The 26,327-nt window shown below is 44.7% G+C and overlaps 10 protein-coding genes across 10 annotated transcripts; 6 read left to right on the top strand and 4 right to left on the bottom strand.

The window, feature by feature from the left end:
- Nucleotides 1-605: 605 nt before the first annotated feature.
- On the top strand, nt 606-4,006 carry JR316_0006875 (uncharacterized protein; the record flags this gene model as incomplete). Its single annotated transcript, XM_047892620.1, has 12 exons — nt 606-1,176; nt 1,221-1,300; nt 1,324-1,713; nt 1,771-2,313; nt 2,380-2,859; nt 2,918-3,192; nt 3,250-3,303; nt 3,368-3,411; nt 3,478-3,601; nt 3,653-3,733; nt 3,795-3,820; nt 3,879-4,006. 12 exons carry the CDS (start codon nt 606-608, stop codon nt 4,004-4,006), a joined length of 2,796 nt encoding a protein of 931 aa, XP_047747902.1.
- Nucleotides 4,007-4,457: 451 nt separating this feature from the next.
- Nucleotides 4,458-5,573, top strand: JR316_0006874 (Glucose 1-dehydrogenase; the record flags this gene model as incomplete). Its single annotated transcript, XM_047892619.1, has 7 exons — nt 4,458-4,494; nt 4,557-4,742; nt 4,814-4,836; nt 4,893-5,037; nt 5,106-5,258; nt 5,314-5,479; nt 5,540-5,573. 7 exons carry the CDS (start codon nt 4,458-4,460, stop codon nt 5,571-5,573), a joined length of 744 nt encoding a protein of 247 aa, XP_047747901.1.
- A 147-nt stretch (nt 5,574-5,720) lies between these two features.
- On the bottom strand, nt 5,721-9,616 carry JR316_0006873 (Pre-mRNA-splicing factor ATP-dependent RNA helicase-like protein cdc28; the record flags this gene model as incomplete). The annotated part of the gene is made up of 12 exons (XM_047892618.1): nt 5,721-5,827; nt 5,890-5,927; nt 5,977-6,128; nt 6,197-6,538; nt 6,598-6,975; nt 7,040-7,330; nt 7,394-7,527; nt 7,581-7,683; nt 7,740-8,185; nt 8,243-9,412; nt 9,469-9,517; nt 9,572-9,616. The coding sequence occupies 12 exons, from the start codon at nt 9,614-9,616 to the stop codon at nt 5,721-5,723; spliced, it is 3,255 nt and encodes a 1,084-aa protein (XP_047747900.1).
- A 3,029-nt stretch (nt 9,617-12,645) lies between these two features.
- Nucleotides 12,646-13,916, bottom strand: JR316_0006872 (deoxyhypusine hydroxylase; the record flags this gene model as incomplete). Its single annotated transcript, XM_047892617.1, has 6 exons — nt 12,646-12,711; nt 12,765-12,996; nt 13,051-13,281; nt 13,334-13,509; nt 13,563-13,696; nt 13,766-13,916. 6 exons carry the CDS (start codon nt 13,914-13,916, stop codon nt 12,646-12,648), a joined length of 990 nt encoding a protein of 329 aa, XP_047747899.1.
- Nucleotides 13,917-13,993: 77 nt separating this feature from the next.
- JR316_0006871 (mRNA turnover protein 4-like protein) lies at nt 13,994-14,975 on the top strand (the record flags this gene model as incomplete). The annotated part of the gene is made up of 5 exons (XM_047892616.1): nt 13,994-14,021; nt 14,078-14,136; nt 14,190-14,287; nt 14,346-14,445; nt 14,502-14,975. The coding sequence occupies 5 exons, from the start codon at nt 13,994-13,996 to the stop codon at nt 14,973-14,975; spliced, it is 759 nt and encodes a 252-aa protein (XP_047747898.1).
- Nucleotides 14,976-15,303: 328 nt separating this feature from the next.
- On the top strand, nt 15,304-18,564 carry JR316_0006870 (Dipeptidyl-peptidase 5; the record flags this gene model as incomplete). The annotated part of the gene is made up of 19 exons (XM_047892615.1): nt 15,304-15,444; nt 15,499-15,590; nt 15,643-15,706; nt 15,765-16,208; nt 16,257-16,370; nt 16,426-16,571; nt 16,638-16,722; nt 16,778-17,264; nt 17,323-17,373; nt 17,430-17,495; nt 17,568-17,659; nt 17,718-17,773; nt 17,830-17,869; nt 17,928-17,948; nt 17,999-18,046; nt 18,098-18,156; nt 18,210-18,326; nt 18,380-18,448; nt 18,507-18,564. The coding sequence occupies 19 exons, from the start codon at nt 15,304-15,306 to the stop codon at nt 18,562-18,564; spliced, it is 2,250 nt and encodes a 749-aa protein (XP_047747897.1).
- Nucleotides 18,565-18,773: 209 nt separating this feature from the next.
- On the bottom strand, nt 18,774-20,438 carry JR316_0006869 (uncharacterized protein; the record flags this gene model as incomplete). The annotated part of the gene is made up of 1 exon (XM_047892614.1): nt 18,774-20,438. One exon carries the CDS (start codon nt 20,436-20,438, stop codon nt 18,774-18,776), a length of 1,665 nt encoding a protein of 554 aa, XP_047747896.1.
- Nucleotides 20,439-22,248: 1,810 nt separating this feature from the next.
- JR316_0006868 (uncharacterized protein) lies at nt 22,249-23,088 on the top strand (the record flags this gene model as incomplete). The annotated part of the gene is made up of 1 exon (XM_047892613.1): nt 22,249-23,088. The coding sequence occupies one exon, from the start codon at nt 22,249-22,251 to the stop codon at nt 23,086-23,088; it is 840 nt and encodes a 279-aa protein (XP_047747895.1).
- A 67-nt stretch (nt 23,089-23,155) lies between these two features.
- On the bottom strand, nt 23,156-23,535 carry JR316_0006867 (uncharacterized protein; the record flags this gene model as incomplete). Its single annotated transcript, XM_047892612.1, has 2 exons — nt 23,156-23,451; nt 23,511-23,535. The coding sequence occupies 2 exons, from the start codon at nt 23,533-23,535 to the stop codon at nt 23,156-23,158; spliced, it is 321 nt and encodes a 106-aa protein (XP_047747894.1).
- Nucleotides 23,536-24,111: 576 nt separating this feature from the next.
- Nucleotides 24,112-26,250, top strand: JR316_0006866 (Cytochrome P450 monooxygenase COX2; the record flags this gene model as incomplete). Its single annotated transcript, XM_047892611.1, has 12 exons — nt 24,112-24,325; nt 24,380-24,509; nt 24,571-24,759; nt 24,813-25,080; nt 25,136-25,241; nt 25,302-25,315; nt 25,367-25,613; nt 25,671-25,695; nt 25,748-25,870; nt 25,925-25,958; nt 26,018-26,133; nt 26,184-26,250. The coding sequence occupies 12 exons, from the start codon at nt 24,112-24,114 to the stop codon at nt 26,248-26,250; spliced, it is 1,533 nt and encodes a 510-aa protein (XP_047747893.1).
- Between the last annotated feature and the right edge of the window lie 77 nt (nt 26,251-26,327).

Below are 26,327 nucleotides of genomic sequence, written 5' to 3'. Positions count from 1 at the left end.
AGTTTGGGAGATTTTCGAAAATTTGACAATGTTCTTTTGGCCGCTTATATAATGGTACACGTGACCACACGTGACAATAAGTCACGCCTAAGTAATACCTCTCAGACTCATTATGGACTTCCAGAGACTACAATTTGACCTCTGAGGTGTAATTCTATTATTGTGGGCATAAAGGCTAGTAGTAAGGATTGTATATGCACATTTATGAATTTTTTTTTTTTAAACTTTTTGTCTGAAACCATTTTCCGTCAACATAACTTTTGATTTTTTTTTCGAGCTGGATTTTGGCCGCTCTTGGCGCCAAGCCCATTGATTACGTAAGGGTGCTGGTTTCTGATGAGCCCAATCTTATATGTATTGCAACAACGCTCAACCCTTCCTCTACTTCTCCCTCTTCTCTTTCGCTCTAACTTCTCCCTTGGCCCTCTAATCTTTCTTTTGCGGCATTCTACTACTTTTCTTCCTTTTCGTTGATCTGGTATATTCGAAGGAAACGCCGTTGGAGCGTCATGTACAACTTTACTAATTCTCGACAACGGTCCCAAGACCAACCTTTTTCGCCCTCGGAACCATACCGGCAGCAAGAGTACTATGTGTCGCACAATATGCCAGGTCATGTTTTGGCTCCTCCACCAGATAATCCGTCTCGCCAATATGCCGGAGCCCATAGCCGGGCCGACTTTTATCAAGCCTCTAATGAACACCATTACTCAAACGCGCGTCAAAGCAGCGATTCAGGCTTCGAATACAATATGAGAAGGGAGTCCAACTCTCCAGTTAGCGCGCCGTACATTCAATCCTACGATCGTCGCGCCAGCGGCTCTTCAGAGATGCATATGCCTCCCGGACTTTCCTACCAGGAGCAAATTGCCCGTCTCCCCAGTCCAAGCACGTCGAAAAGAAACAATGACAATGGGATGCTAGATACCTACTCTCACTCTGCGTCTCATTTTACTCATGGCACAAGCTCTGCAATGACTGGCCCAGCTTCTGAGCATTCGGGTGACTCAGAATTTTGGCCCAACATCGGGTCCCAAGCCTCTCATGTGGAGCCAAAACCTAAGAAGGCCAGGCGTGAAAAGCCTCGCATTGAACTTGCTCCGGACCAACCTCCTACAACTCAGGGGAAGCCTCGAGCTCGTGTCTATGTCGCATGCTTGCAATGGCAAGTCTTATGTTTGATATATCGTTCTTAACTTAACTGACAATTTTTTACTTAGTCGGACACGAAAAATACGATGCGACGGTGCAAAGCCTATTTGTCACAACTGCGGACGCAGGGCGAATGGGAATGGAGAATGTAATTACGATTCCGTCCCAAAGCGGAGGGGTCCAGACAAGACACCAGGTGCTCGTCAACGTATGGCACGGGATATTAGGAATGATGGTGATAACGGGCCTGCCCCTCGTCGCCGCCGCAGAACTCGTGATAATTCGACTTCTGACACAAACCAAACAAATCATCAACAATTCCTAACTCGGCAATCCGTCACTGGCGATGAGTCGCCTCAGGATGGAGACATGAGCAGTTCAAATGTTATGCTCCCTTCACCTGAAATACCTGCTGATCTTAGCGGTAACACAAGCAACTTTGTTGCAATGTCAAATTACTCGCGATCGTCGTACTCGCCTTGCGGTTGTCATGGCCTTACACAATGTCCGGGTATCTTAGGTGTTGGAACGCTTTCCAATTCAAGAAAGGCTGCGTCCGTCGTAAGATCAGGAATCTAATACAATACGATTACATCGTTAATTTCTATTTCGATATAGATAATCTCTTATGACCATGGTCTTGAGATGGAAAATATCGTACCGTCGTATAACACCAATCGAGGATTTATTATTGAACTCGATGAAAACGGAAATGAAAATCAGGAATCCAATGGGCCAGAGCTTGTCAGTGAACCGTCCCTGAACTTCACCCGCAAAGTTTGGTGGGACTCTCTGCTATCATTGTATCTATCTCCGACATCCACCCGTTTGCAAGCTCTCACTGTATCACAGCGCATGACGGCCACACAAAGCATAACCGCCGATCTCCGTTTTCTTTTCAGGGCCTCCAATTATTGGTTCTCTTTTTTCCATATTCCGAGTTTTTTTGGGAACTTTTATGATCCAATACGCAGAGAAAGAATTCAGCCTAGCTTAATTCTTGCATTACTGGCCCTAGCAACCTTTTGGCAAAGTTCCGAAGTTGGATATGGAAAAGAAGGAAGGGAACGTGCTCTACGTTTTCGAGATGAAGCACAAGCAGCCATGGATGCCAGTTTCAATGCAGGATGGATTGACGAAACACTTGCACAAGCAGCATGGGTTTGTGAATTCATCTATCCTGCTACTTGTTACTCACTGCTGATTTCGGCTTGTGCCTCTCTGTAGTTACTTGCCCTTTTCGAGATATGTGCACATCCCCGGCATTCTTCGGAAAGATCGACGTCGTCAATGGTTATGCTCGATTCGATTATACGGAGTCTTTCATTGACATCCATGGATGCCGGAGATCCAAACACATCGATGTTCTCACCTGGAACTGTACCAGCAGTTTTAGGCTCTCCAAAGTCGCAGATTGCGTGGCTGCCTGAGCAATTTCCAGTAGCATCCCACCCTGGCGTATGCGACGAAATTGGATGTTCATGTCAGAGTTTTACGTTGGAAGAGCACTGGCCTTCTGCTGCAGAACATGCTCCGTTGTGGAGTGCTACACCAGCTTGGGACGATACCTGGACTGAGGCTGAAATTCGCAAAGAATCATGTAGGCGTTTATGCTGGAGCTCTATGATGCTTGCTGCAGGACACATCTCGTACACCACTTCTCATAGGTCACAAGGCTTAGACCTGTTTATCTCGGATCCTGCCAATGTATGTATAATCTTTAATATCCTACTTCTTAGGTCTCGCTGATTCCTTTGTTTTTTAGTACGCGCTACTTTTCTCTGGAGAATCTGTTGCCAAATCTCCGGCCCTGTCTAGCTATTCGCCTAAGGACACTGTCTGGGCATTGCACGACCGAAGTTTCTTGTTGTGGCATGGCTGCATCCGGATGCGAGGCAATACCCGTGCTACGGACAATGACAAGGCAGAATTCGCCATGAAAGCCTGGTTGGAAGCAGACAGTCTTGAGCAGGCTTTAAATCGACATACCTGTGCAATTGAAAGAGCCTTCATTTTTCAGGCAAGGGAGTACATATTTAAGTAAGTCTTTCATTATCTAGGTTTCTTGGTAACGTCATTGTGACACTTTTCCTCAAGCACACGCATGTGTATATCTTATGAGTTCCAACGATATATCCCTCTGGTGTCCGCGTAAGTTTAGGCCCCTTTCTCACATGTTTCTTCTGCCCCTTATTGTGGCCTTTCAACTTACCAGAAACGTTAGCGGCCTATTCCACCGCGACAAGGCTGAAGAGTGGCGTAAGCACATTGGCCCCAATGCATCTCCGACTATTTTCAGACTTTTTACGCCTTTTATATCTTCAGTGACACATCAGGCGACCGTAGCGGAGCGCTTCATGCTTGGCCTGCATACAGTAACAGGTCATTCGAGTAATCTCCTAGCTCGCCGTCCATTTTTCGTCTTCTGGTTTATGGGTCAGATCCATCGGTAAGATTTTTGGCTTGTTCCTGTATCTGTTGTATAACTTTCTTTGGATAGATCACTTGCCCTATGGGAGGTTGATAACACACTGACGGTTGCCTTGGACGTCTGTAAAGCACTTATTCCTGCTATTGATTAGTACGTCTATTTTTCCGTTCCTTGAGAGTATGGTCATGGCAAGTTGATTGTGCGTTTTCAGTTTAACCGGGTTATGGCCGTGTGGCGGTGAGTGTTCAATGATATCAATACTTTGGGTAGATCTTTATGGTCTATCATTTTTTAGAACAGCGACATAGATACGAATCCCTTCGCCAAAAAGTGACCACTTCCTGCTACATCGCCGGAATTGAAGCACCATCACCAATTAATCTGTCTTTTTCACCTCCTTCTGCTCTCGAAGCTTTAATTTAACTTGCTTCTATTGTTTTGTCTTTTGCTGTCACCTGCATCTGTTCCAGAGGAAATTCGTTTCGACTTTTGTACCTGTACCACTTGGACTACATAACTTATTATACTTATTCAGATATCTCGGTATTATCTCATGGCGAGAATGTGTAGCCACTAAATTGCTTCGTTCATGTATCAATAGTTATTCTAAATGATATTTTCAATTTCATGAATGATCTCTGTGGTTCAATTTTCAACCATTGGGTTTGATATTAAATATGCTCGAAAACGTTAATTGTCAGACAGTGCCAATAAATCTTATGGTCACGAATCGAAGCCTTTTAATCTAATTTAAATCAAGGGTTTATCAATGCAAATGATTGAACCCAAGCGATCTGGTTTTCATCAAACACCTGTCTATAATACCAACCTCAATTCAAGGGGCGTTGAACTACGAATTGATTACCCACCTACTATGACTAGAATTGGCATCGTTACTGGCGCGTCTTCAGGTATGGATACCGTTGACGGAACCTCGATGTCAGCAATGATAAACCTTTGTCTATCCTTGTAGGAATTGGACGCGCATCAGCTATAGCCTTGTCCAAAGCTGGATGGAAACTCGTTTTAACTGCTCGCCGCCTGGAACAGCTCAAGGAAACGGCGTTACTTTGTACCAACGAAACTCTTATCTTAGCTGGTGATATCACAGATGAACCTTTCATCAAAGGTGTCTTCGAAACGGCAGTATCTCACTTTGGTAAATCCAGATCTTTCATATTGCCAATAGCTTTACCAAGGCCGTGTAGAGGTGCTGACAACCGTCTATAGGCAGACTGGACCTGCTGTTTAACGTAGGCTTTCATCAAACGTCATTCAGATATATGGAAACCTCTTACCATATATTCAGAATGCCGGCATATCTCCGAGAGCAGCGCCTATAGAAGAACTTTCTCTGGAGGCATTTCAGGCTGTGATTCATGTTAATCTCACTGGCTCCTTTTTAGCAGCGCGCGAGGCCATAAAGATTTTTAAGTCACAGACACCACAAGGAGGTAGTTTATACACCAAGTCCAAATCTCAATCATTGACCAAACCTGTGTTGCTTTGACGTTTATTCTAGGTCGAATTATAAACAATGGATCACTCTCGGCGCATGTTCCAAGGCCCAATACCTCGCCTTATGCTTGCTCCAAGCATGCAATCGCAGGACTCACAAAGTGCATTTCTCTTGAAGGGCGGCCTTTCGGCATTACATGCACTCAGCTGGACATCGGTATGTTTACTATTTGGGATTACACCCACGAATTCTAGCCACGCTGTGTTTACAGGAAACGCCAAAACGGACATATCAGACAAACATTTTACTGTCGGGGCATTGCAACCTAATGGCACTATGTTGTCAGAACCTACCATGGATGTCGAACAAGTTGCCAGCACTGTTGTACATATCGCCAGCATGCCACCTGATGTGACCATGCTTGAGGTGAATATAATGTGAGTGACATGACGGTCCGATTCCTGCGCCTAGAATTTGCATGACGTTAATGTTCGCAGGGCTGCCGGAGCACCGTACGTTGGAAGAGGATAAAGGCCATGAGCAAAGAATTCGAATATGCTAGATTTCAATGCAACGCCCAAACAGAGAAACACACCATTTCACTCAAACGAAACAAGAGTATTCATACAGCAAACGAAGACTAGCGAAAACGACAACGAATAGTCAACTAATCATGTGCTATGATGAGGCGGTAGTGGCGCTCGAGGCTCCGATAGTTTTGGGCATCTTCTTATCGCCTTGTGATAGTTGATCGAGGTCAGCGGGTTTGAAATAATGGGGAGCAACTACGATGAGAAATAATTAACGTCAGAAAAGTCCAAGTGAAAGAGAAAAGTTTGGGTCTCACCTTCAAGTAACCAAGAGGGCTTGATCTCCATGACTTGTCTAGAAAAACCTTAACTAAGACCCTTTGAGAATGCAACACAGCACCAACCTCATATATGATTTGGTTGTCATAACTAGCTCATAGTACAGCAGAGCCTTGACAGGTGGTTGATGTTGGAACAAACTTGACGATGGATGAATATACACGGTATGATTGGTTTTGAGCGTACGATAAGAGTCCCCGCTCTTTTGAAGCTGTGCCTGCATCGTCGAAGAAAATAATACCTTAAGAGATGCTCGACATACCCGAAGAAAATCATTAGACTTACAGTGTTGTAGAAATACCCAGAGGTAAGAGCTTTTTGCACTGGAGTAATGTCGTTTGAATTTGGATTCGACTGGATCACAACCTCGACACGTTCACATAGACCCGCAAGTTGGTCACGTATATCCCGAGCCCTGCTTAAACTCTTGAATTGCAAGAATTGCTCATAGCAAAATTGTTGTGAATAGTTGGTCTCTGCCCATTGCTCCCACACATTGAGTAGAGTGAAGTGATCACCACCGGGACGAACGAAGTTCTGTCTGGCCTGATCAGCATGCAGCTTCTTGTCCTTTGGTCTGTAAAAGAGAGAGCCGGATTCTTGAAGCATAGAAATGATGGTGAGGACCTAGAAAATGAAAATCGAGATTACTAATCCAAACTCCTATGGTAGGCATTACCACTCACTTCATCAGTACAGGAATACTTTTCACTTGAAATGATAGCCTTCGACAGCATAGGGTCTACAGGGAATTCCGCCATTCGTCGGCCAAGTTTCGTTAGTTCTCCTCGATCGTTAAGGGCGCCAAGGGCATATAACAGCTCCAAAGCTCTCATCAGGGTCTCTCCCGGCGGCGGATCGAGGAATTCAAAACCAATCAGGTCATTGATACCGAGCGATTTTAGGAGAAGGACCACCATGCCCAAATTTGTCCGTTGAATTTCGGGCACGGTGTTGGCTTCCAGTTCGTTACCAAAGGCCCACTTTGTGTACAGTCGGAAAGCCTTTCCAGGTCCTACTCGACCAGCTCGACCAGCCCTTTGGTTTGCAGATGCTCGAGAACACTGAAAGCACGGTTTACATATTAGGGCGTGTGGTCAAAAAGCTTGATTAGCGAAATGCACTCACAGGAACGACTGTGAGAGATGACATGCCCGTTCTTGGATTATACGAGTTTTGTTTCACGAAACCAGGGTCTATGACGAAAACCACGCCATCGATCGTGATAGACGTCTCAGCAATGTTGGTGGCAAGGACCACCTTTCTCGCGCCATCTGGTGTGGGTTCAAAAATCTTCGCCTGCATCTCACTCGGCAGGTTGGCGTAGATTGGACAAATGATGAGTTCTTTGATTTTGTTCCCCAATGCACGGGCAGTTTCTTGCAAATTTTCGTGACAGGCTTCGATTTCTTCTTGACCCTGAGAGAGTATATATCAATACAATGCTGTTGACAATGAAAGAGGTGATGAGATTAGACTTACAGTCAGGAAAACCAAGATATCACCTTTTGGTTGCGTTGTGTGAATTTGGAAAACCGTCGTAATAGCCGCATGTAGGTAATTGGCTTCAGGCTGGGGCGTGTAATGAATATCAACAGGAAATTGACGACCAGGGACTATTCAAAGATTTAGTAGACCGTAAAAGGGAGGTATTAACTGTGTCATATACCATAAAAAGTCGGGGCATTATCAAAGTATTCACTAAACTTCTCGGCGTCCATAGTAGCACTAGAAATCAGCAATCTAAGTTCAGGGCGGAATCGGGCTATATCCTAAAGTAATCAGAAAATATGAGGGTCAGAAAAGTTACAAATTAAGAAGGACAAACCTTGACAAGGGCGAACAAGATATCCGTGCTGAGGGTTCTTTCGTGAGCTTCGTCAATAATCAAGGCGGAATACCCTGCCAGATCGGGCTCGGTCAAAAACTCTCGAAGGAGCATTCCATCCGTCATGTACTTCAACACAGTCTTGTCGCTGGTGCAATCTTCAAAACGAATAGAATAACCGACTTCATAGCCCACTTTGGTTCCCATCTCTTCTGCGACACGAGCAGCGACAGACATTGCAGCTACACGACGGGGCTGAGTACACCCCACCTTTTGTCCATTACTTGTGTACCCAGCTTCGTGGAGGTACTGAGGTAATTGAGTTGTTTTACCTGATCCTGTCTCTGCGACGACAATCAAGACCTGATGTTCCTTGATCGCCTCAATGAGCTGTTCTTTATAAGTATAGATAGGAAGGTTTTTTCTAGTTTCCTCGATTGTTCTAGCTGTGATAAAGTCGGCCAAACAATACAACAAAATGAAGAACACGTTTTTATACTCACCTCTCTTTTCTGCTTCGTCAATTTGAGCCTGCAGTAGCTTCTCGGCAGGGGTCAAACTTGTGCCTACACCTGGGAGGGATGATTCAAGAACGAATTGGATAGTTTGGCTTTCATCAAACACATAGTCGTAGTCGTCCACAATTTCTTTCTTGTCCATAGCTCCAGTTTTGAACGTGCTATGCATAGTTTGGCTGGCTTCCCACTGGTCGACGTCCGTTACGAATTGGTCATCCTTAGGTTTAGCATCTTCATAACGTTTATAGAGTGCATCCTGTTTCTTCTTCTTGTCGATCTTGCCTTGTTCGGTGATATAATCTTCAGGGAGCATGTAACCTTCATATTTATCGTTGATTTTGAGACGTTCTTCGACCAACTTGAGAAGCTCCTTCTTTCGTTCAAGATCTCTTTTCTCTCGTTTGGAAATTTTCATCCCACTGAACAGAGCTTCGTCATCCGCGATTTCCTTGCGAAGAAGTTCTATTTGTTGCAATTCACGTTTCGTAAGATATTCCTGACGCGAATGCAACCGCAGGGATGGAAGAGCCGCTCCACGAGCCTCGGCATCGTCTGCTAGCTGTCTCCGCTGTGCTGCTTCAGCTGCAGCACCCGTCTTGGAAGATCTGTCTTCGACTATTTTCTTCGTCTTCTCTCGGTCCCGATCCTTTACCCGCTCAGCAAACGCGTCCCTGTCACGGATGTCCTCTAAGCGTTCTCTTTCTTTCCTTGCCTCTTCGCTTTCGGGTATCTCCATTTCTGCATCTTCATCCCTTGAGCCTGAACCCTCAGCCTCTTCCGTCTCTGCCCTCCGTCTCTTCCTAGCTTTCTCTTCCTCATCACTCTCCCATTCCTTGTCATCGTATTCACGTTTACGGATCTGCTTGTCACGTTTGCTTTTCTCCTTTTCCTTTCCTTTGCCCTTGTCCTTCTTCACGGTGATTGCTTCGACTTTATCGTCTTCATCTTCCAACAAAAAGCCGAACTTCTGTGATCGTAGAGCCTTCGCCTCTTTTTCCGCCTGTTTCCGTGCGCTGTCGCTTGACGATTTATGTTTGTTCTTCCGAGGAGCTTTTTCAAAGAGTGTTGAAATGAATGTATGAGCATCCGGTGTGTTTGGCAGGCCTTGAGCATGAAGAGCGCTGAATAATCCTTCGGGTGTTTTGGAAGATGAAGCTGTTCATTTAGAGTAAGCCAAACTACTTAACAAATGTTAAAAGTGCGCTATTCACCAGTAGCAATAACATATTCAATCATGCTACGGTCTACAGTGCCAAATAACTGATGGAATATGTCAGCTAGGTGCGAATTTATGACGAAACACATAATCCTCACCAAAAGTGCGTTGTCGCTAACATAGCGTTCCAATGCAGAAGACATCTTGTAGCATTAATATCTTTCAGATGTCTATAAAGAGGCGATGATATAAAAGAGTACGAAACAGGAGCAAGTGCACGTTTGAGTCCTTAGTCAAAAAGTCAGAGTTGCATTGAAGTTGGTCGAAAGTGGTAAAGTCATTAGATCATTCTTTTGGACCCGTATGTGGCTGTGCGTTGCTTTCTGCCAATGACCTGTTTCGACAATGTCGACTTGAATTTGACTTAAATGGTGGTTGCATTTAGGAAAGACATTAATTTTACATCAAAGGTGAACATCTACGTAGCTCTAGTTGCTGTAGTGCCCACAGAACTACGAGGTCAGTGATCAATATATCAAACAGCGCCACGAATTAAGCGTGCAGCCTGGCTAGAGCGTACTAATGGATCCGTGTTCAAATGGATATGGTGGTCATACCACTTGCCATGTTTAATCCGTACCTCATTTCTGGAGGCAGGTCACTTTCCGACTGAATGTCACTCACCTTTCAGGATAAAGAAATAACCCTTATAAATGTCATTTTACGTGGTACAATGAGCGACACTACGTACGGTAATGGTGTTCTATCATTACAGGAAAGAGGCAAGCCTTTTGCCAGTGTTTGTTTAAGGAGGACCCGGGAAGCTCCCCTAAGGCCTTGTCCGGGGTTTGGCGGATTTGAGGCCGAAAAAAGGCCAAATCCCTGTCCGTTTTTCGCGGATTTGAGGGCGCCGCAGGCCAACCATTGTCCGGGGCCTGCGGATTTGAGGCCGGGTCCACAGCCTGAGGTGGCCAGCGGCAGTCAGATTTTCTTTTATTTACACAAATTCATTCACATACATCCTTTATCAGTTTATCTAGTTACCAGATGAGGAATTTATGGACGGACATGACTCAGACGACGATGATGCTGATGCATCAACCCCCGTGCCGGACTTCACTTGTATACCACATCCACCACGAAGGAAATACTACCTCCACACTCATGCACGAGTTAGCGACGTTATATACAACCTTGGCTCTTGTGCACTTCATGGTGAATATCACTCAAAGAAAACTCTTAGTCCTCAGGGAGCTTTCTTGTGGAGAAAGTTTGCTAGATCAAATATTCAGAAGGCCATTGGTAAAGCCAACGAGTCACTACTCAAAATACGTATTCCTGGTAGGAAGACATTGTAATTAGTACTTATCTCTTTCTCTCAATGTGTATTATGACTGCGAGACGCTGTTTAAAGCAAAATATTGTTAAAAACGACGTGGAGAAATGTGCTGCCCCGCAGGGAGAAAATTTCTTAATTAGGAAGGACCCTGAGGAGGTCTGTCCGGTTTCGCGGATTTGAGGGCCAAATTCGGGGTCGAGGCCGGACAAGGCCTTAGGGGAGCTTCCCGGGTCCTGTTTAAGGTAGCCACGGATCTCAAACTAAATCACAAAACCTGAGCGCCAGGTGGATAAAGAGTGCTCGCTGCCCGTGAGCATATTATGCAAGCGATAGCTAAAAACAAAGTTGCAAGAATAGTTATGGACAGCGGCGCAGTGAATGCATCCAGATTCTAAGGTACATACATACTGGTAAAATCTTGTTAATGCCAATCTGTACACGCCAATTGAATTTCGTGTGATCATAGTCAAGCATAGTTTATTTAGGCAGTACGTAAGTTAATAAGTTAATTGCCTGCAAAATCAAGTGCGACGCTTTTTCCGACCGTGGTGTGATTGAACATACAAATGGGAGAGGATGGCTGTAAATGGCCTCAATTCCAGACATAGTTTAGTAGCGCGACAACGATGCCGTACCTAATCAATCCATCTGTATATTCAACACTTATAGGAATCGGATTTCCAGAGGGATCCTTTTTGAGTCCAATGTCGAAGACACTCAAAATTGATGTCTCAGCCAACCAGACCTACATAATGTCAATCGATAATTAACGAAGACAGACATGCAAAGAACAGATGCATATTGAATTGTCGGCGGTATGTCGACCAGCATGACACTGGTGAGAAGGGTGTTCAATTTTGACCATGACTGCCCTCTAACCTTCGACCAAACCCAAAAACATAGTTCTCGTAATTCTGTAGGTTCAAATTGCCTTGATCGTCAAAGAATCTATCCGTATCGCTTGAATGCCAAGTTATAAACCCATCCTGTCTTGGAAAGAAAGGGCATCATTAGGTCAGATGAGATCAGATATGCCCAAGTTTAAAATGTACAGATAGATCATTTCAATGTGTGGTTTGTCGGAGTAACTACTGGACCTTTGCTCAAGAAGGGTTTTGACCGCTTCAAATGAGTTTAACAAGATCATGTGTTGTCCGTATATGCGAAAGTGGACGATTTCACCTGGTAGCCCAGTCAAAACGGTTAACTCGACAACCCAAGCTGAAAACTAGGACGTTACCGTATTTTCTTCCCCACTGAGTATAAGTGAGCCAAGGCTGCGAAGTTGGAACATCCTTCATGTTTCCTGCTAAGAATCCTTGAACAGGTGGACCAGGTGGGTATGGTGGCTTTTTCGATGTCCTCCATGTATGTAGTATAATCCAAATGAACAAAACTGAAGCAAATGCATAGGGGATATGTGTCGCTGAAAATATCATCGTCCTCTAAAATTCAGGTTTACTTTTGGCGATAAGGTAGTAAAGGCTATGGGAGCGTGCCGTGTGGTTTATCTTATAAGATTCAACGACTGCTGTCAAGAAGCTCGAAAACATTGTAAAACAAACGGCAGTGCAAATATGTGACCGATGGTCATATTAGAACACTTTCAGCGACCTTTTTCTATTAAGTACGTGCTGAAAGAAGGTTATGTCAATATAAGACGACATTGGTTTGAAGGTGGATGCGGGATCTAAAAATAATACAATTGATTTTGAACTGCGTTCATTTTTGATACTCTGCGATATAGTTGTCGTTTTTATGAACAAGAACAAAACAGTTTAGGATTGCTTACAGAGTGATATGTTACGGTATATGGCACGTTATCGCATGGTAAATCGTTTGGATGTGTATGACCACCTTCGTGATAATGTATTCCGACTCCGTTCACAGGAATCATGTAACAGTGACTGGGGTGGAGGTAAGGGCATTCGCATATTGAAATTCACCAGAATTTTCGTGCTATCGCCAAGATATTACTGTACAGTGAAGCGAGAAGCAATGATTCTACTCACCTCCCACATATCAATAGCAACCTGACAGCTCTCACGCACAACTCTTGGTGCGTCTTCCCTGTCCATCCACTCACGAAGATGAGGTAGAACCTCAGGTGTAGCAATACCGCCAAGGGCCTCAGCTGCCTCATGGCGGACCATATCAGACTCTTGTGCATTTTGCAGAACCTTCAAGAGCGAAGGTACTGAGTGTGGTGAGAGAAGTTGTCCGAAAATAAATGCAATTTCATGCCTGAAAAGTGATGAATGAAGATACTTTTTTAAAAACTTGGGTGGGATGATTTACTTGAAGAGGGCACTTTCGTCAGAGAACCCAGAGGCAAGCGCATCGACAGCTGCTGGGGTGCCAATATTTCGGAGAGCAAACATAGCACGATATCTTTGAAAAAGTGGAAGGCTTGTGTTAACGAGTTCTTTTCTGAGAGTTTCGATTGTATCTTTAGAGATAGCCTCTGGTTTTGGTGCACCCGCCAGAAGACCAGATGAAGGAGGAGCAGGATCAACAGAGGTATATAAACTGTATAGGAGAATATCAGCAGAAAAATAAAAGATACGGAACGGCTACGCACGGAGAAGATTCATTCAACCTTTCATGGTGCCTTTTTCCTTCCTCAGAGTTATCCCATTCGATCTTTGCTACGGCGATCTCGCAGGTCTCCCTGACGCTCCTCTCAGAGTCAGTCAGGAACTCTTTGAGAATTGGGAGCGACGTTGGATCTGAGATAGCTCCCATGGCTTCGGCAGCCTAGACAGCATACATAAGGCTGGATAATTTGTTTGGTAGAAAAAAATACGCACCTCATGCCGGACCATAGGGTCTTCAGAGGAATCCCTGAGCACAGATTCAAGTGTAGGGAGGGCCGAAATCTTCTTAATTTGCCCTAAGCAATAAGCTAGTTCATGTTTCAAAAGAGCTGAAGGATCCTTAAAGCCTGATTTTGTTTTTTGAAAAGAAAAGATGATCAGGTGAAATGAGTACTATTCCATTCAAAGTGACGAACCTTTCGCGATGATCTCCACTGCATCTTCTGATTTTAATGACTTGAGGGTAAACAAGGCCCTGAAACGTGTATGTAAAGCGACATCTCCAGATTTGTTGAGCAGGCAATCTTGGAGATTTTGAAGCTCGGATGGGGAGACAGAAACCGCCATTGATGTGATAATGGTCGAAAGTGTTTTTCTTGCGGACTTTCAAATTTCCTTCATCCACATTTTTCACTCCTTCCATCATGCCGAGGTCAAAACGCTCAAAACTTGGTCAGTAATTCCAATAGATCATATCTTATTATGTGACTAACCATTGTATTCCCTAGTTTCTCTGACGAAAGTCTCCAAAAAGACGAAGGAGCACAAAAATGCCATGATGGCCGAGGTTCGTTTGATCTGCATGTTTTGCTCAACGTTTTTCTTATAATCAATTTGCAGCTACAATCTAACGCCGAAAAGTGGCGGTATTGCTGGCTTTTCGAGGTGGGGTCGATGCGAAATGCGCATCTCAAGACCGTCAGGAAACTATGGAAGGAGTACGCCATCTCATTTCTGGCTTATATCTCTGCAATTTTTTTTCTCACCGATCGCTAGTACTGCCAGAATGTTTTTCGGTCGGGGAGCGGTAATGGCGAAGGCGTTAGGCACCACAGCAGCGGAGGAGCATAGACTTGGCTTATCGAAGCTCGCTTCGGTACGTTCTATTAAAATTTCCAAAGACCGGAACATTGAAATATACAATCTATCTAGCAAATAAAAGGCCAGGTTGGTCTGTTTTTCACAGACTCAGAGCCACAGGAAGTTATCGAGTGGTTCGCTGACTTCCAACAACCCGACTTTGCTCGAGCTGGTAACAGAGCGACTCGTACTGTGATTATACCAGTGGGACCAGTAATGAGACACCACTCCGATCCCCCAGAACCTTTCCCTCATAATGAAGACCCTCAACTACGGAAGCTTGGTTTGACGACCTCGATGGTAAAGGGAGTACCCACGTTAACCGCTCCCCACAAACTATGTGAAAAGGGCAAAATCTTGACCAGCGAACAAGCCCAATTGCTAAAATTGACTGGTTTGAAAACCGTCACCTTCCGAGTAGGCCTCCTTGCTCGCTGGGATTCGGCCACAGGCGAGGTGGTTCAGATTGAAGGTGGAGGGATTCCGGTAGAGGAGAAAGACCCCGAGGGTTCAGATAATGAGGACGACGCTGAGATGAGTGAATAATTAGATGCTTTAATACCATGTCATAGCTCTCTGTGTACTATATCTTCATGATTGTATCTATTCCGGGAGGCCCACAGTTTGGTGCGCCTTGTGATACTTGACTTCCAGTGGGAAACACTCTGAGCGACAGCCATAAGGACTGAGAATGGCGTATGCTTTAGTCATCGCATGCACGGCGAAGCTGGTCCCCACGATCGTTTGCAACCTTAGTTCGCCGTAACACGAGTTCCAAGGCGCATTTGATTTTGTACCACGCTTCCCACCATCTTTAGCCACCCAAGCCCAGCCTTTTATAAGAAGCAGTGGATCTGGTACCGTTTCCGACCATATGAGGTTCCCTTTCGCTCTCTTGGGTCTTTCGACTCAAGTTCCAGTTCAACTTCCTCTGACCACCCATAAAGTCATGTCCAACCCGACTCAGGAATATAAATTCAAGGAGGCAGAGGATATCTTTTCTCCGAAAGATCTGGTAAATACATAAACGCAACGCGGCCATTTATGTAGTTCTTAATAATCTGTCCAGATCCAACTAGGCCGTCCAGGAGCTGCAGTAGCGAACCATGAAGCAGATCTTGCGTTCGTTCCCTTCAGTCAATTTTCCTTCGAAGACAACAAGTAAATGCGCACCTCAATTGTTCCAACTCCCAAGAAGCTAACCTCAGAGAAGGAACAAGAAGTCTGTCTATGTCGTCTCTCTTGACCTATCTAAGCCGAAATCCATTCAAATACCGGTATGGTATACTCTCAATAACACGGCGCAATGCTCACTGATGACTACGTGTTTATTAGTTAGAGAAGGGAGGAGACACTTTCTGGCTCTCGTCGCGTACACTCGCAAACGCAATCGGAGGTGATTTACAAACCGAGGTTTACGCGTACGACATCTCCATCGACGCGTCGGTCAGCGACAATCATGTCAAGGAGCCTGTGCTCATCGGCACCATTCCGAGCAAGACCGCATCCAACTTCAAATACAACTCGCAAACAGGAAATCTCGTGTTCTCCGCCTACGTATATCCCGATGGCAACTTGAGCACCGTTGCAGAACAGGATAAAGCATGGGAAGAGCGTGGAAACAGTGCCTATGTTTACGACGATACCTATGTCAGACATTGGGACGAGTGGCAGGGAAAGAAGGGGCCTCAGTTGTTCAGTGTTCAACTACAAAAAGGCGCGGACGGGGTTTGGTCCTTGAACGATGACTTCAAGAGTCCTTTGCAGGGAACGAAACACGTATGCTAAGATGATTTGTGTTGGGCCTATAACTGATTATTTACTCAGTACAGCCCTGTTGAGCCATTCGGTGGAACCGATGATTTCGACGTGTCAACTACCCATATTGTCTATACCACGAAAGATCCCAAACTCCCCGAGGCATGGCACACTAAACAAGATGTTAGTCGCCCTTCGCAAATGCACACTAGTTGACGATGATCAATGTTTCTGCTAGGTTTTCATTGTGCCCATTAGCGGTGGAGAGAAACCAACCGAGCTGACTTCTGGCAAGCAAGGTGCCACCCATAGTCCCGTATTTAACACTCAAGGTACAAAGGTTGCTTGGTTGGAGCTTGACAGGGATGGCCACGAATCAGACCGGTAGGTACTCTTTACCCGATATACATTGAATGACCATACATTTATTGTGCTTGGTTCCGTTTGTAGCCATAAGATTGTCATCTACGACCTCGAAAAGCAAGTCCGTTTCACAATTACACAAGAGTGGGACAGATCTGCCAGTGCCCTTAGTGTAAGCTCCAAAGCTCATGGATGGAAAATAACGATTGGTTAACATACCATAACAGTTCTCCAAAGACGATGACTTCCTTTACTTCACTGCTGGAGATGAAGCTAAAGTCAAGATTTTTGCTATTCCTGTACCCCCCACACCTTCGGAGTCTACAACTCATCCCAAGCTCGACAAATCTATTACTCCCGTGGCCATCACTCATGCAAAAGCAGCGTCAGGTTTGCAGACCCTTCCTGGAGGAAAGGTTTTGTTCAGCCAGTCGTCGTTCACATCCCCGAACGACGCCTACATTGCAAGCGGTCTCAAGAGTTTCGAAACTGCCCTTTTGGCTGGCGATAGAACAGCAGCCGATACCGAGATTAAAATTCACAAAATCACCGGCTTCACGGAGGAGGATCTCAAGAACAAAAACCTTGACAAAGGCGAAGAATTTTGGTTCAAGGGTGCTCTTGACAAGGATGTCCAAGGATGGGCATTAAAACCCAAAGGATGGCAAGCTGGTGATAAGAAGAAGTGGCCCGGCCTTTTGCTTATCCACGGAGGTTTGGACATTCTCTCAAACCTATTATCTGTGTTACGTTGTTCCTAATCTTGATACAGGTCCGGAAAGTGCTTGGGAAGACCAATGGTCGACTAGATGGAATCCAAACAGTAATTTTCTCATTTTGACCTCGCGATAATCTTTCCTTCTTTTAACAATGCCCTAGTTTTTGCGCAGCAAGGATACTTCGTGCTCATGATCAACCCAACTGGGAGTACAACTTTCGGTCAAGGTCTGTTCATTCTATCCCAAACATCATTGACGACTGTTCATCATGACATGATCTATGGTCCGTGCTTTATAGAATTTACCGACGCCATTGCTGGAGACTGGGGAGGGAAACCATTTGTTGACTTGATTAAGGGCTGGAACCACGCTCTGAAAACATTCCCCGAGGTCAGTATATCCTCATATTCACATTATGATCATTCAATAATGCTGCTTGCCATATCAGATTGATCCAGATCGTGCTGTTGCTGCCGGTGCCAGTTGGGGTGGTTATGCTATCAAGTACGTGGATGTATCTCTTCTCTGCAGAGATTTTAATGTATCGACATTCTTTCCAGCTGGATTCAAAGCAATCCAGAATTCGGATTTAACTTCAAGGTCTGCCATACCTAATTTTATCACCTCTAAAGTACTGAACACTTACTCTGTGCTGTAGGCCCTTGTCTGCCACGATGGTGTAGGCCTACTGTGTCATATTATATCGTTCATGTCTGAATGAATGAACAGGTTTTCGATGCGGCTTACAATGGATTTTCGACTGACGAGCTCTTCTTTGTAAGCACACTGTTACTACTGTAGTTTTAGCCGCTAATAATTCTCCCTTAGTTCAATCATGAATGGAAAGGCCGTCCTTGGGATCCCGAATCCATTGCCCTAGCTAAGAAGTGTGTTCATTTCTTTTCAATCACCCGAGCCGCATTCTCTTACTTTTTTCTAGATACAACCCAGCGAATTTTGTCCACAAGTGGTCGACTCCTCAGCTTACGTTCCATGGGAGCAAAGACTTCCGCATTCCTGAGACCGAGGGTATAGCTGCTTTTCACACCTTGCAACAGTACGTTGTTGCATATCTCATCACTGGTGATAATGTTTGACGGTCTGTTACAGGCTTGGGGTTCCTAGTCGATTGGTCATCTTCCCTGATGAGAATCATTGGGTCTTAAATCATGGAAATAGGTCTGCTACTTCGACCATATTTATGGAACGTGTCTGAATTTTGTTTTGTTTTAAATAGCCTGAAATGGCACTACGAGGTCCTCAGGTGGTTTGACAAATTTGTTGGAGACAACTGAATGGATTCACTGGACTCTACAGTGGATCTGGATCCAAACTTTGCACTCAACTATGGGAATTGGCGTTCAGGAGGATGTCGGGAATATATGAAGAATGTATTATGTATTGTGCAAGGATTAACTTATACCTGCTGGGCGGGCGTGACATTTCATTCTAAGGTAGATGCACATGCCAAACTTCAGCTCATGCCATGGCATACATAGGCCTTTCAGCGAAACACATTTATCTCAGCGAAGTGTTTTAGGAACCGTCCTCGAATTATTTCCCCTTTCTCTCCTTTGGCCACAGGCCATAAATCTCTCCCCGCGCCATCTTCCCATCCAATGGGGCAGGGGGTACCAGCTCTACCAACCATTTCCATATATATGGGGTCTGCACTCATGTAGCCAGGATCCACTGTGTTCATGGCGACACGACCGTTCTTCCAAGCTGTCGTAGCTTCCGTCTCTGTAATCATGTTGAGGGCGGCCTTGGACATGTTGGTGTGGACGTGGCTGCCATCTTTCGCGCGATGCCCAGGTGTCTTTTCAAAGATTCCTTCGCGAGAGGAGACGTTGACGATATAGCCGGTAGGCTTGTGTTTGGTGGATTTTAAAACCTCTTCGTCTTCGTCATTTAAGCTGTTAGCAGACATATATGGAAGCAGTTCGCGAACTAGGATGAAAGGTACAAATGTGTTGACGCTGTGTGCGGAGATGACGTCTTCGTATGGAATTTCCGATATGCGTTGTATCCATGATGACTCTAAGCTGGTCTGGGAGGCAATAGTTGTCTTTGAATTTGTCTGTTCGCTCATTGGCGCAATATTTGGAATATCTGTAACAGATTGAATATGCTGGCCGACGACACCACCTCTGACACGCGGCTGATACCGTGTATTTAGAGAGACGACTCGTGATGTTCCTTCAGATAGCTCGGCTTCTCTTTGCACGTTTTTACGTTCTTTGTCTACACTGTCTGTTAAGGTTTGAGCAGCATTATTGATGAGAATATCGAGCTTGGGTTTATTTTTTGTATTCCATTCTTTTAAACATGCGATGACGGCGTTGACAAGAGCAAAAACATCACTGGCTGCCCGGAAGTCAGCACCAACAATTTTCAACCTGGTCAACCAGTCGTTCGAATCATGCTCTTGTAGGTATCGTTTTTCTGCATCCATAGGGTATCGGGATGATACCACGACATTTGCCCCACAACGGAGTAGCCTCAGTGCAGTATGATATCCCAAATTGATCCTTCCACCAGTGACTAAGGCGGTTTTCCCGGCTAGCTGAAGATTTGTGGGAAGAGATAGAGACCAAGAAGTGATATTGAATTCTCCACAGGGTAGGCACAAAGACTGGTAGAAAGGGTGGACTGAAGAAACAGCATAGCAGCACATATAGCAACGTTTGATAGATCTACAACGTTGCTCCATGATAGCCTCACGCACACATGGGCCGAGCTGCAGTTGGGTTTTGATACTTTCTAGTACATGTTCCAGAGGTGTCGAAGAGTCCGCTAGTCCCACGTCTGGCAATTGGAGATAGGATAAAACTTTGAGTGTGGCTTTGTATTCTTCATCAGATGGAATCATGTGGGGAGGTGTAACATTCCCAGATGATCGCGAAAGATTATTCATGTGCGATTTAATCATTGAAACAATGCTGGAAAACCGTTTGCGCGCAACGGATATGGGTATAGATTTGTCTCCTATGGAAAGCGCAATTTGATCGGTGTGCGGAGGAAGGCAGTGGACTACCAAAGACGGTACATCACCATCCCGGCAAGAACGTTGGTCTTGGAGAATTTGATCTGCAATTACGTTGGGTGGCTGGCTGTCGACAAATTGTTGGCAACCTGAGATGGTATTCAACTTGAATAATGAGGCCATTCGTTGGTACTGGATTCGAGGTGGGTCATGGTACAATAAGTAAAGTGATGAGGGAGTCATTGCTCAATTCACACGCTTTCTTTTATGACTCGAACTTAGTCGTAGTATAAAATCCCTTGAGGAAAGATAAATAAATTAATCTCGCTCTAAGAGTGAACGTTGAACCCCGATATACTTATCACGTCCACTCAACCTCGCTTCAATGACATCCATCCGGCGACACGGCAGTTTCACCCACTACATATCTTTGGTGCCACCCGAAGTGGCTCATAAAATCCTCGATGATTTGCCGATGGGACATCTTCTTCAACTGATTTGCGACAATGACATTCCGCATCTCGAAGGTTGCATTATATCCCACTTGGTACTGGGAAAACTTTTCTCTGCCGAATATCTTGCAGAGATAAAGGAGCTGTATTCTCTTTACCTTCGCATCTGCCGGGTGATCCTTGGTCATATCCCACAGCTCATGCATGCTTTGAGATATGATGGGAGAATTTTTGTGAATAGACATGGCGTGTTCTGCAACGCACAAAACAATTACCCCGTACTCCGAAATTCCATTATCTCTGCAGCCAAAGCCGCCATCATCAATATTCTGCATCGTTACGAAAGCTCGCTCCCTGTGTTGAGAAACTACGCACCTCGACCCATTGGACCAAAGTCAATATGGACGACGACGACGGTGGAAGACTTGACTGAAATATTTGAGAACCTCGATGCAGCAGAGATGAAACTCAAATCAATCAAATCTGCCCAGCTTCAGCGAATGGCAAATATAGTTCAAAACTATCCTGGTATGGTGAGGACTCGATGGAATTTTGCCCAAGACCATCTTAGAAACAATCAACATTTGGTGGACTGGCTACTTCAATGCGCAAAAACGATGCAAAGGCGTCAAATAGGACGAAACCGGATCGTGGCAAGGTCCATATTTTCCTGCCGACGTTTGTATCTGGTGCCTTACGATAGGTATGTAAGCAACGTCCTGAGTCGTTGGGTATGCAAGAATTAACACCTACCGTAGGCTGTTGAGATTATTCTTGAAGACGATAGAGAGGTTTCAGCCTGTGGACAAAGTAACCAGAATAGACAACACCCGCATTGTTTCGCATCAATATCCCACACAATTACAAGTCGTATTGGAAGGGCTGACTTTCGTATACTCACGCGACGTGATCTTGGAGAGCGCAGAGGAAACGCTGCTTTTTCGAGTCCCGTACAAGAAACAACCCTGGAAAAGCACTGCATCGTTGATACTCCAGCCGTATTTCGAGAAAGAGCCAATGCTACAAGTCAATGTGTATGGCCTTGACCGAAGCATGTTGCCAGCTTCTACCAGGGAATTAGATTGGCTGGAAGCATTCCTAAGCATTTGTCAATATATGGTTCAGATGCAGGAGGAGTGGAAACCGGGACAGACAGTTGCTGAGTACTGGAGGACTCATTGATTGGACAAAGGGTCACTTAAGAAAAATGTTTGGGTAGAGACTGAGGTCCTTTAGAAAATAACAACTAAACTTTACTTCGAATAAACTTGGTCGAGGTAAAACCAACCCTCACGGATTGTAAATCACGCCCGAAGCGATGAACAGAATTTTTGAAATCGAAGTTGCAAAGTCAACGTAACGAAAATAGATATCCAGCTCAAATTTCGCACGATGTTTGCTGTGACTCGACCTGTCGAACACAGCTGAAGGGTAAGATAAAAGATAATTATTGATACTCCATTGGCAAAAGTGAACCATAACATACCCCAGTCGACATGTCACATTCCACACCCAACAGCTTTGTCAACCATATAACACGCATGCCTCCTGAATTGGTTTACAAAATCCTCGACGACATACCACTGGCGTATCTTCTCCAATTAATTTGCGATCAAGATATTCCGCACCTCGAACATTGCATAACATCCCATCTGGTGTTAGGGAAGGTTTTCTCTGTGAAGTATTTGGCAGAGATTAAGGCGCTGTATTCTCTTTACCTCCGTGTCTGTTATTTGGTTTATGGATATTATCCTTTGTACATGGACTCTTTGAGGTTCGACGGTAGATCTTTCACCAAAGCACACCACGATCTGCTTGAGGAAGAATGGGGTGTGGCATCGCTGCGTTTGCAAGATTTCTTCAGATCTGCAATCAGAGCATCCACGGTCAAAATCCTATACGCCTATGAATATTCGCTCCCTGTATTAACCCATTACGCACCACGCACCATTGGACCGAAATCATCCTGGGAAGTAACGTCGGTAGACAGTTTAAGGGAAATTTTCGAAAATCTCGATGCGGCGGAGATGAAGCTTAATTCGATCAAATTCGCCCAGCTTAACCGTATGGCAGCTATAGTCCAGACATACCCCGCAATGGTGAGAACTCTACGGGACCTTGGCCAAGATCATCATAGGAACGACCAGCACTTGATTGACATGCTGCTTCGACGGGCAAGAGATATGCAAAAGCGGCAAATAGCAAAGCAGCGCATTGTGGCAAAATGCGTATTTCACACTCGCCGCTTATACCTGGTCCCACACGATAGGTTAGAAGAATGGTTTTGCATAAAAGCAACGGGAGTAGCTGACTCTAGCTTCATGCAGATTACTCAGATTATTCTTGAAGACACTGGAAAAGTTTCCATCGAAGGATGCTAACAAAATTCCTAAAGCAAATGCCATTCCTCATCAGTACCCACAGCAGATAAAGGAAGTGTTGGATGGCTTACCTTTGGTCTACCCGCGCAGCATCATAAATGGTGCAGAGGAAACTCCATTGTCGCGAGTCCCTTATAAGAAAAAACGACTTTCTGGCGCCAAACAACAAGAGCCATATTTCAAGAAAGAACCGTATGTCCATAAGGTGGCCGCCAAAGATAGCCTTTCCCCGGCTTCTGATCAAGAGCTGGACTGGTTGGAGGCCTTTTTGGGAATCTGCCAATACATGGCTAACATGAGCGAGGAGTGGAATCCTGGCCAGACAGTGGCTGATTACTGGTTGAGTCACTGAAAAGAAATCCCCTACGAAAAATATGTTGAGTGCCATTCAGATCTGTGATTTACAAGGAGTTCTCACATACTGATTTCAAGGTGATAAAAAATCATTCAAACTTTGCAAAGCACGTCGCATTGCCTTCACAACTGTCACAGTGTAATCAATGAAATCGAGAAATTAAGGGTCGTTCTATAGTCGGGTGTATTATAAATGATTACATAATAACGTTAAAATTAAATTAAATAAATCCGCTGGAAGGGTTGCCGAATCCCGGCTATGGGACTAACCTGGTTGTCGTGAGAGTTACACTTCCTTCCTCCCAAGTCATGCTCTGTAGGTCACCACTGATACGGTATATGACGATTCAACAATTTTTGGTGTTAACCTAAACATCACCGCTAACTCGCCGCCCCCTCTATATTTTCCTTGCCCAACGATACGAATTTTATCTACCTGGTAGCGATCTATCACCCCCACCGGCAGCGCAGCATATATATACTCAAACCTCGGAAATACAATGGGCTATGTAACCCGGTCGAGTTTTTTCGCACACTGAAACGATTGACGGGGCCTTTCGATGTCGGTTTATGGGATATCTAGCCAAGGTTCGTTCAGACAGTTGAAAACATCCACGTAAGATATACTTTTGTTAGTCGTCACATTCTGAACCTTTCTACTAGACGTCGATGCCTCTCTCAGATTCCACCATATCTCTGCTTCTTGCAGTGCTACCAATAAGCGGCATTATATTTGCGCTTTACAATCAGTATCAAATTTGGCTTAAATCCCCGATCCGTGGTTTGCCCTACCCTCCAGGTCCTCCATTACTCTTAGGAAATGCGAATCATGCTGTACAATCTCGACCCTGGCTGACATACACTGAGTGGGCGAAACAGTATGGTAAACAAAGCTACGTTTATCACGACAGACGAGCAACTAATCTTTAATTGGCAGGGGATATCATATATCTTAACATCTATGGAGAACACACCGTCATTCTGAACAATCTCGAAGATGTTATGGAGTTATTTGAACAGAGATCACGAATATATTCCAGCCGCCAGAGTAACCCATATACAGAGCTGTCAGTCCACTTCTATGATATAATATATAATATAACGTACATTCACAACCGATAATTCTAGCATGGGTTGGCAATTTAATTCAGGACTTCTGCCGTATGGCGACTTGTGGCGTCGTCATAGGAAACTGCTCCAACAGTGTTTCCGACGAAAAATATCGACACAATACGAGCCTATCCAAACAGCAAAGACGCACAATCTACTAAACGACCTTCTCCGGACACCTTCTGATTTTATAGAGCATTGTAAAAAGTACGTCGTGTTGCCCTATAATATTTCTAGCTTTGCTAATATGGTGCGCCTAGAAACTCTTCTGCAATGATCATGTCCATCTTGTACGGGCAGGACATCAGCGATGAAATCAGTGCCCAATTTGTTTCAGTAGCTGAAGAAACCGTCACGGCATTGGGGAAGTGCCTCCGACCAGGCAAACACATGGTCTCATATTTTCCAATACTTCGATATCTTCCTGCCTGGTTTCCTGGCGCTGACTTCCAAAGACGAGCTGCGGAAGTCAAGAAGCTCACGTGTAAGATGAAGGATGAACCAGTAGACTTTGTCGGTAAGGGCCTTGTAAGTGAGCTTCATGAGTTGTTTATCTGCCAATTCATTAATCATCTCTTTGTAGCTTCATGGTACGGCCTCAGCATCATTGGTGGCAGATTTGTTAGAGAATTGCTACGTTCAGAGGGAATACGACCTCATCAAGGACGTTGCCGCCACTTCATTTGCTGGTAAGTCATTTTCCATCAAATTCGCAACAATCAGCCATTAATAGCGTGTTACTTGTGTAGCTGGAGCAGAGACGGTATGTACCCTTGCTCATTTGGCACCGTCCATTTTGACCTCCGTTCAACAGTCTGCAGCCGCAATGGAGTCATTCCTTCTGGCGATGAGCCTCTTCCCTGAAGCACAAAAGAAAGCACAAGCTGAAATCGACAGAGTAATTGGCAAAGAACGACTTCCAACAACGGATGATCGCCCTTTTTTACCATACATTGAGGCTGTATATCGGGAGTTAATGAGATGGGCACCAATATTGCCACTCAATACTGACCATACAACAACTGCAGATGATATATACAAGGGCTATTACATTCCAAAAGGTAATTTTAGACTTTTTTAGCAATGTCTTTTTTGACTCAATTATATATTGAATGTAGGCACTGTGGTGTATGCCAATACCTGGTATAACATACATACTAAACCTCTCAACGACTTGCTAACACAATGTATTCAGGGCATTGACACGGAACGAAGAAAAATACCCTAATCCGGATATATTCAACCCTGATCGCTTTTTTACTGAAACAGGCCATTTGAATGATGATGATACTGTCCTTACTTTTGGCTTTGGTCGTCGGTGTGTTCTACATTATCCAGTACCGTTTGTTACATAGCTGATTTACCTCGCCAGTATCTGCCCAGGTCGTCATATGGCTTCTACCACCGTACGGCTTTTGTATCCCCTTCTCTGCTTGTTCTTGACCATGATGGTAACTTTCTCCAGGTATGGCTTGCCATCGTGTCCATTTTGGCAAACTTCGACATCAAAGGCAAAGGTACCAATAACAAAGATCAAAAGTTCACTTCAATCGGAGAGATGTTCACTGACAACTTTATTTCGTAAGTGTTTTCTACATCCTTTGGTTCAGGTTCAAACCAACAATATTTAGTCGCCCTGTTCCATTCGAATGCGATATCGTACCACGAAAAAATGCCGCCCTTCTGGCCAGTAAATAGAACATCATTTGTAGTTACTGTACCCTTAACAAATGACCCAGATAAAGCGTTCGGCGTTTGCCGCGATGTGCCATGAC

Source organism: Psilocybe cubensis, chromosome 6, assembly GCF_017499595.1.
Source record: "Psilocybe cubensis strain MGC-MH-2018 chromosome 6, whole genome shotgun sequence".
Taxonomy (NCBI): domain Eukaryota; kingdom Fungi; phylum Basidiomycota; class Agaricomycetes; order Agaricales; family Agrocybaceae; genus Psilocybe; species Psilocybe cubensis.
The sequence above is the reverse complement of the archived record's forward strand: the minus strand, read 5'-3'. Positions and strand labels throughout refer to the sequence as shown.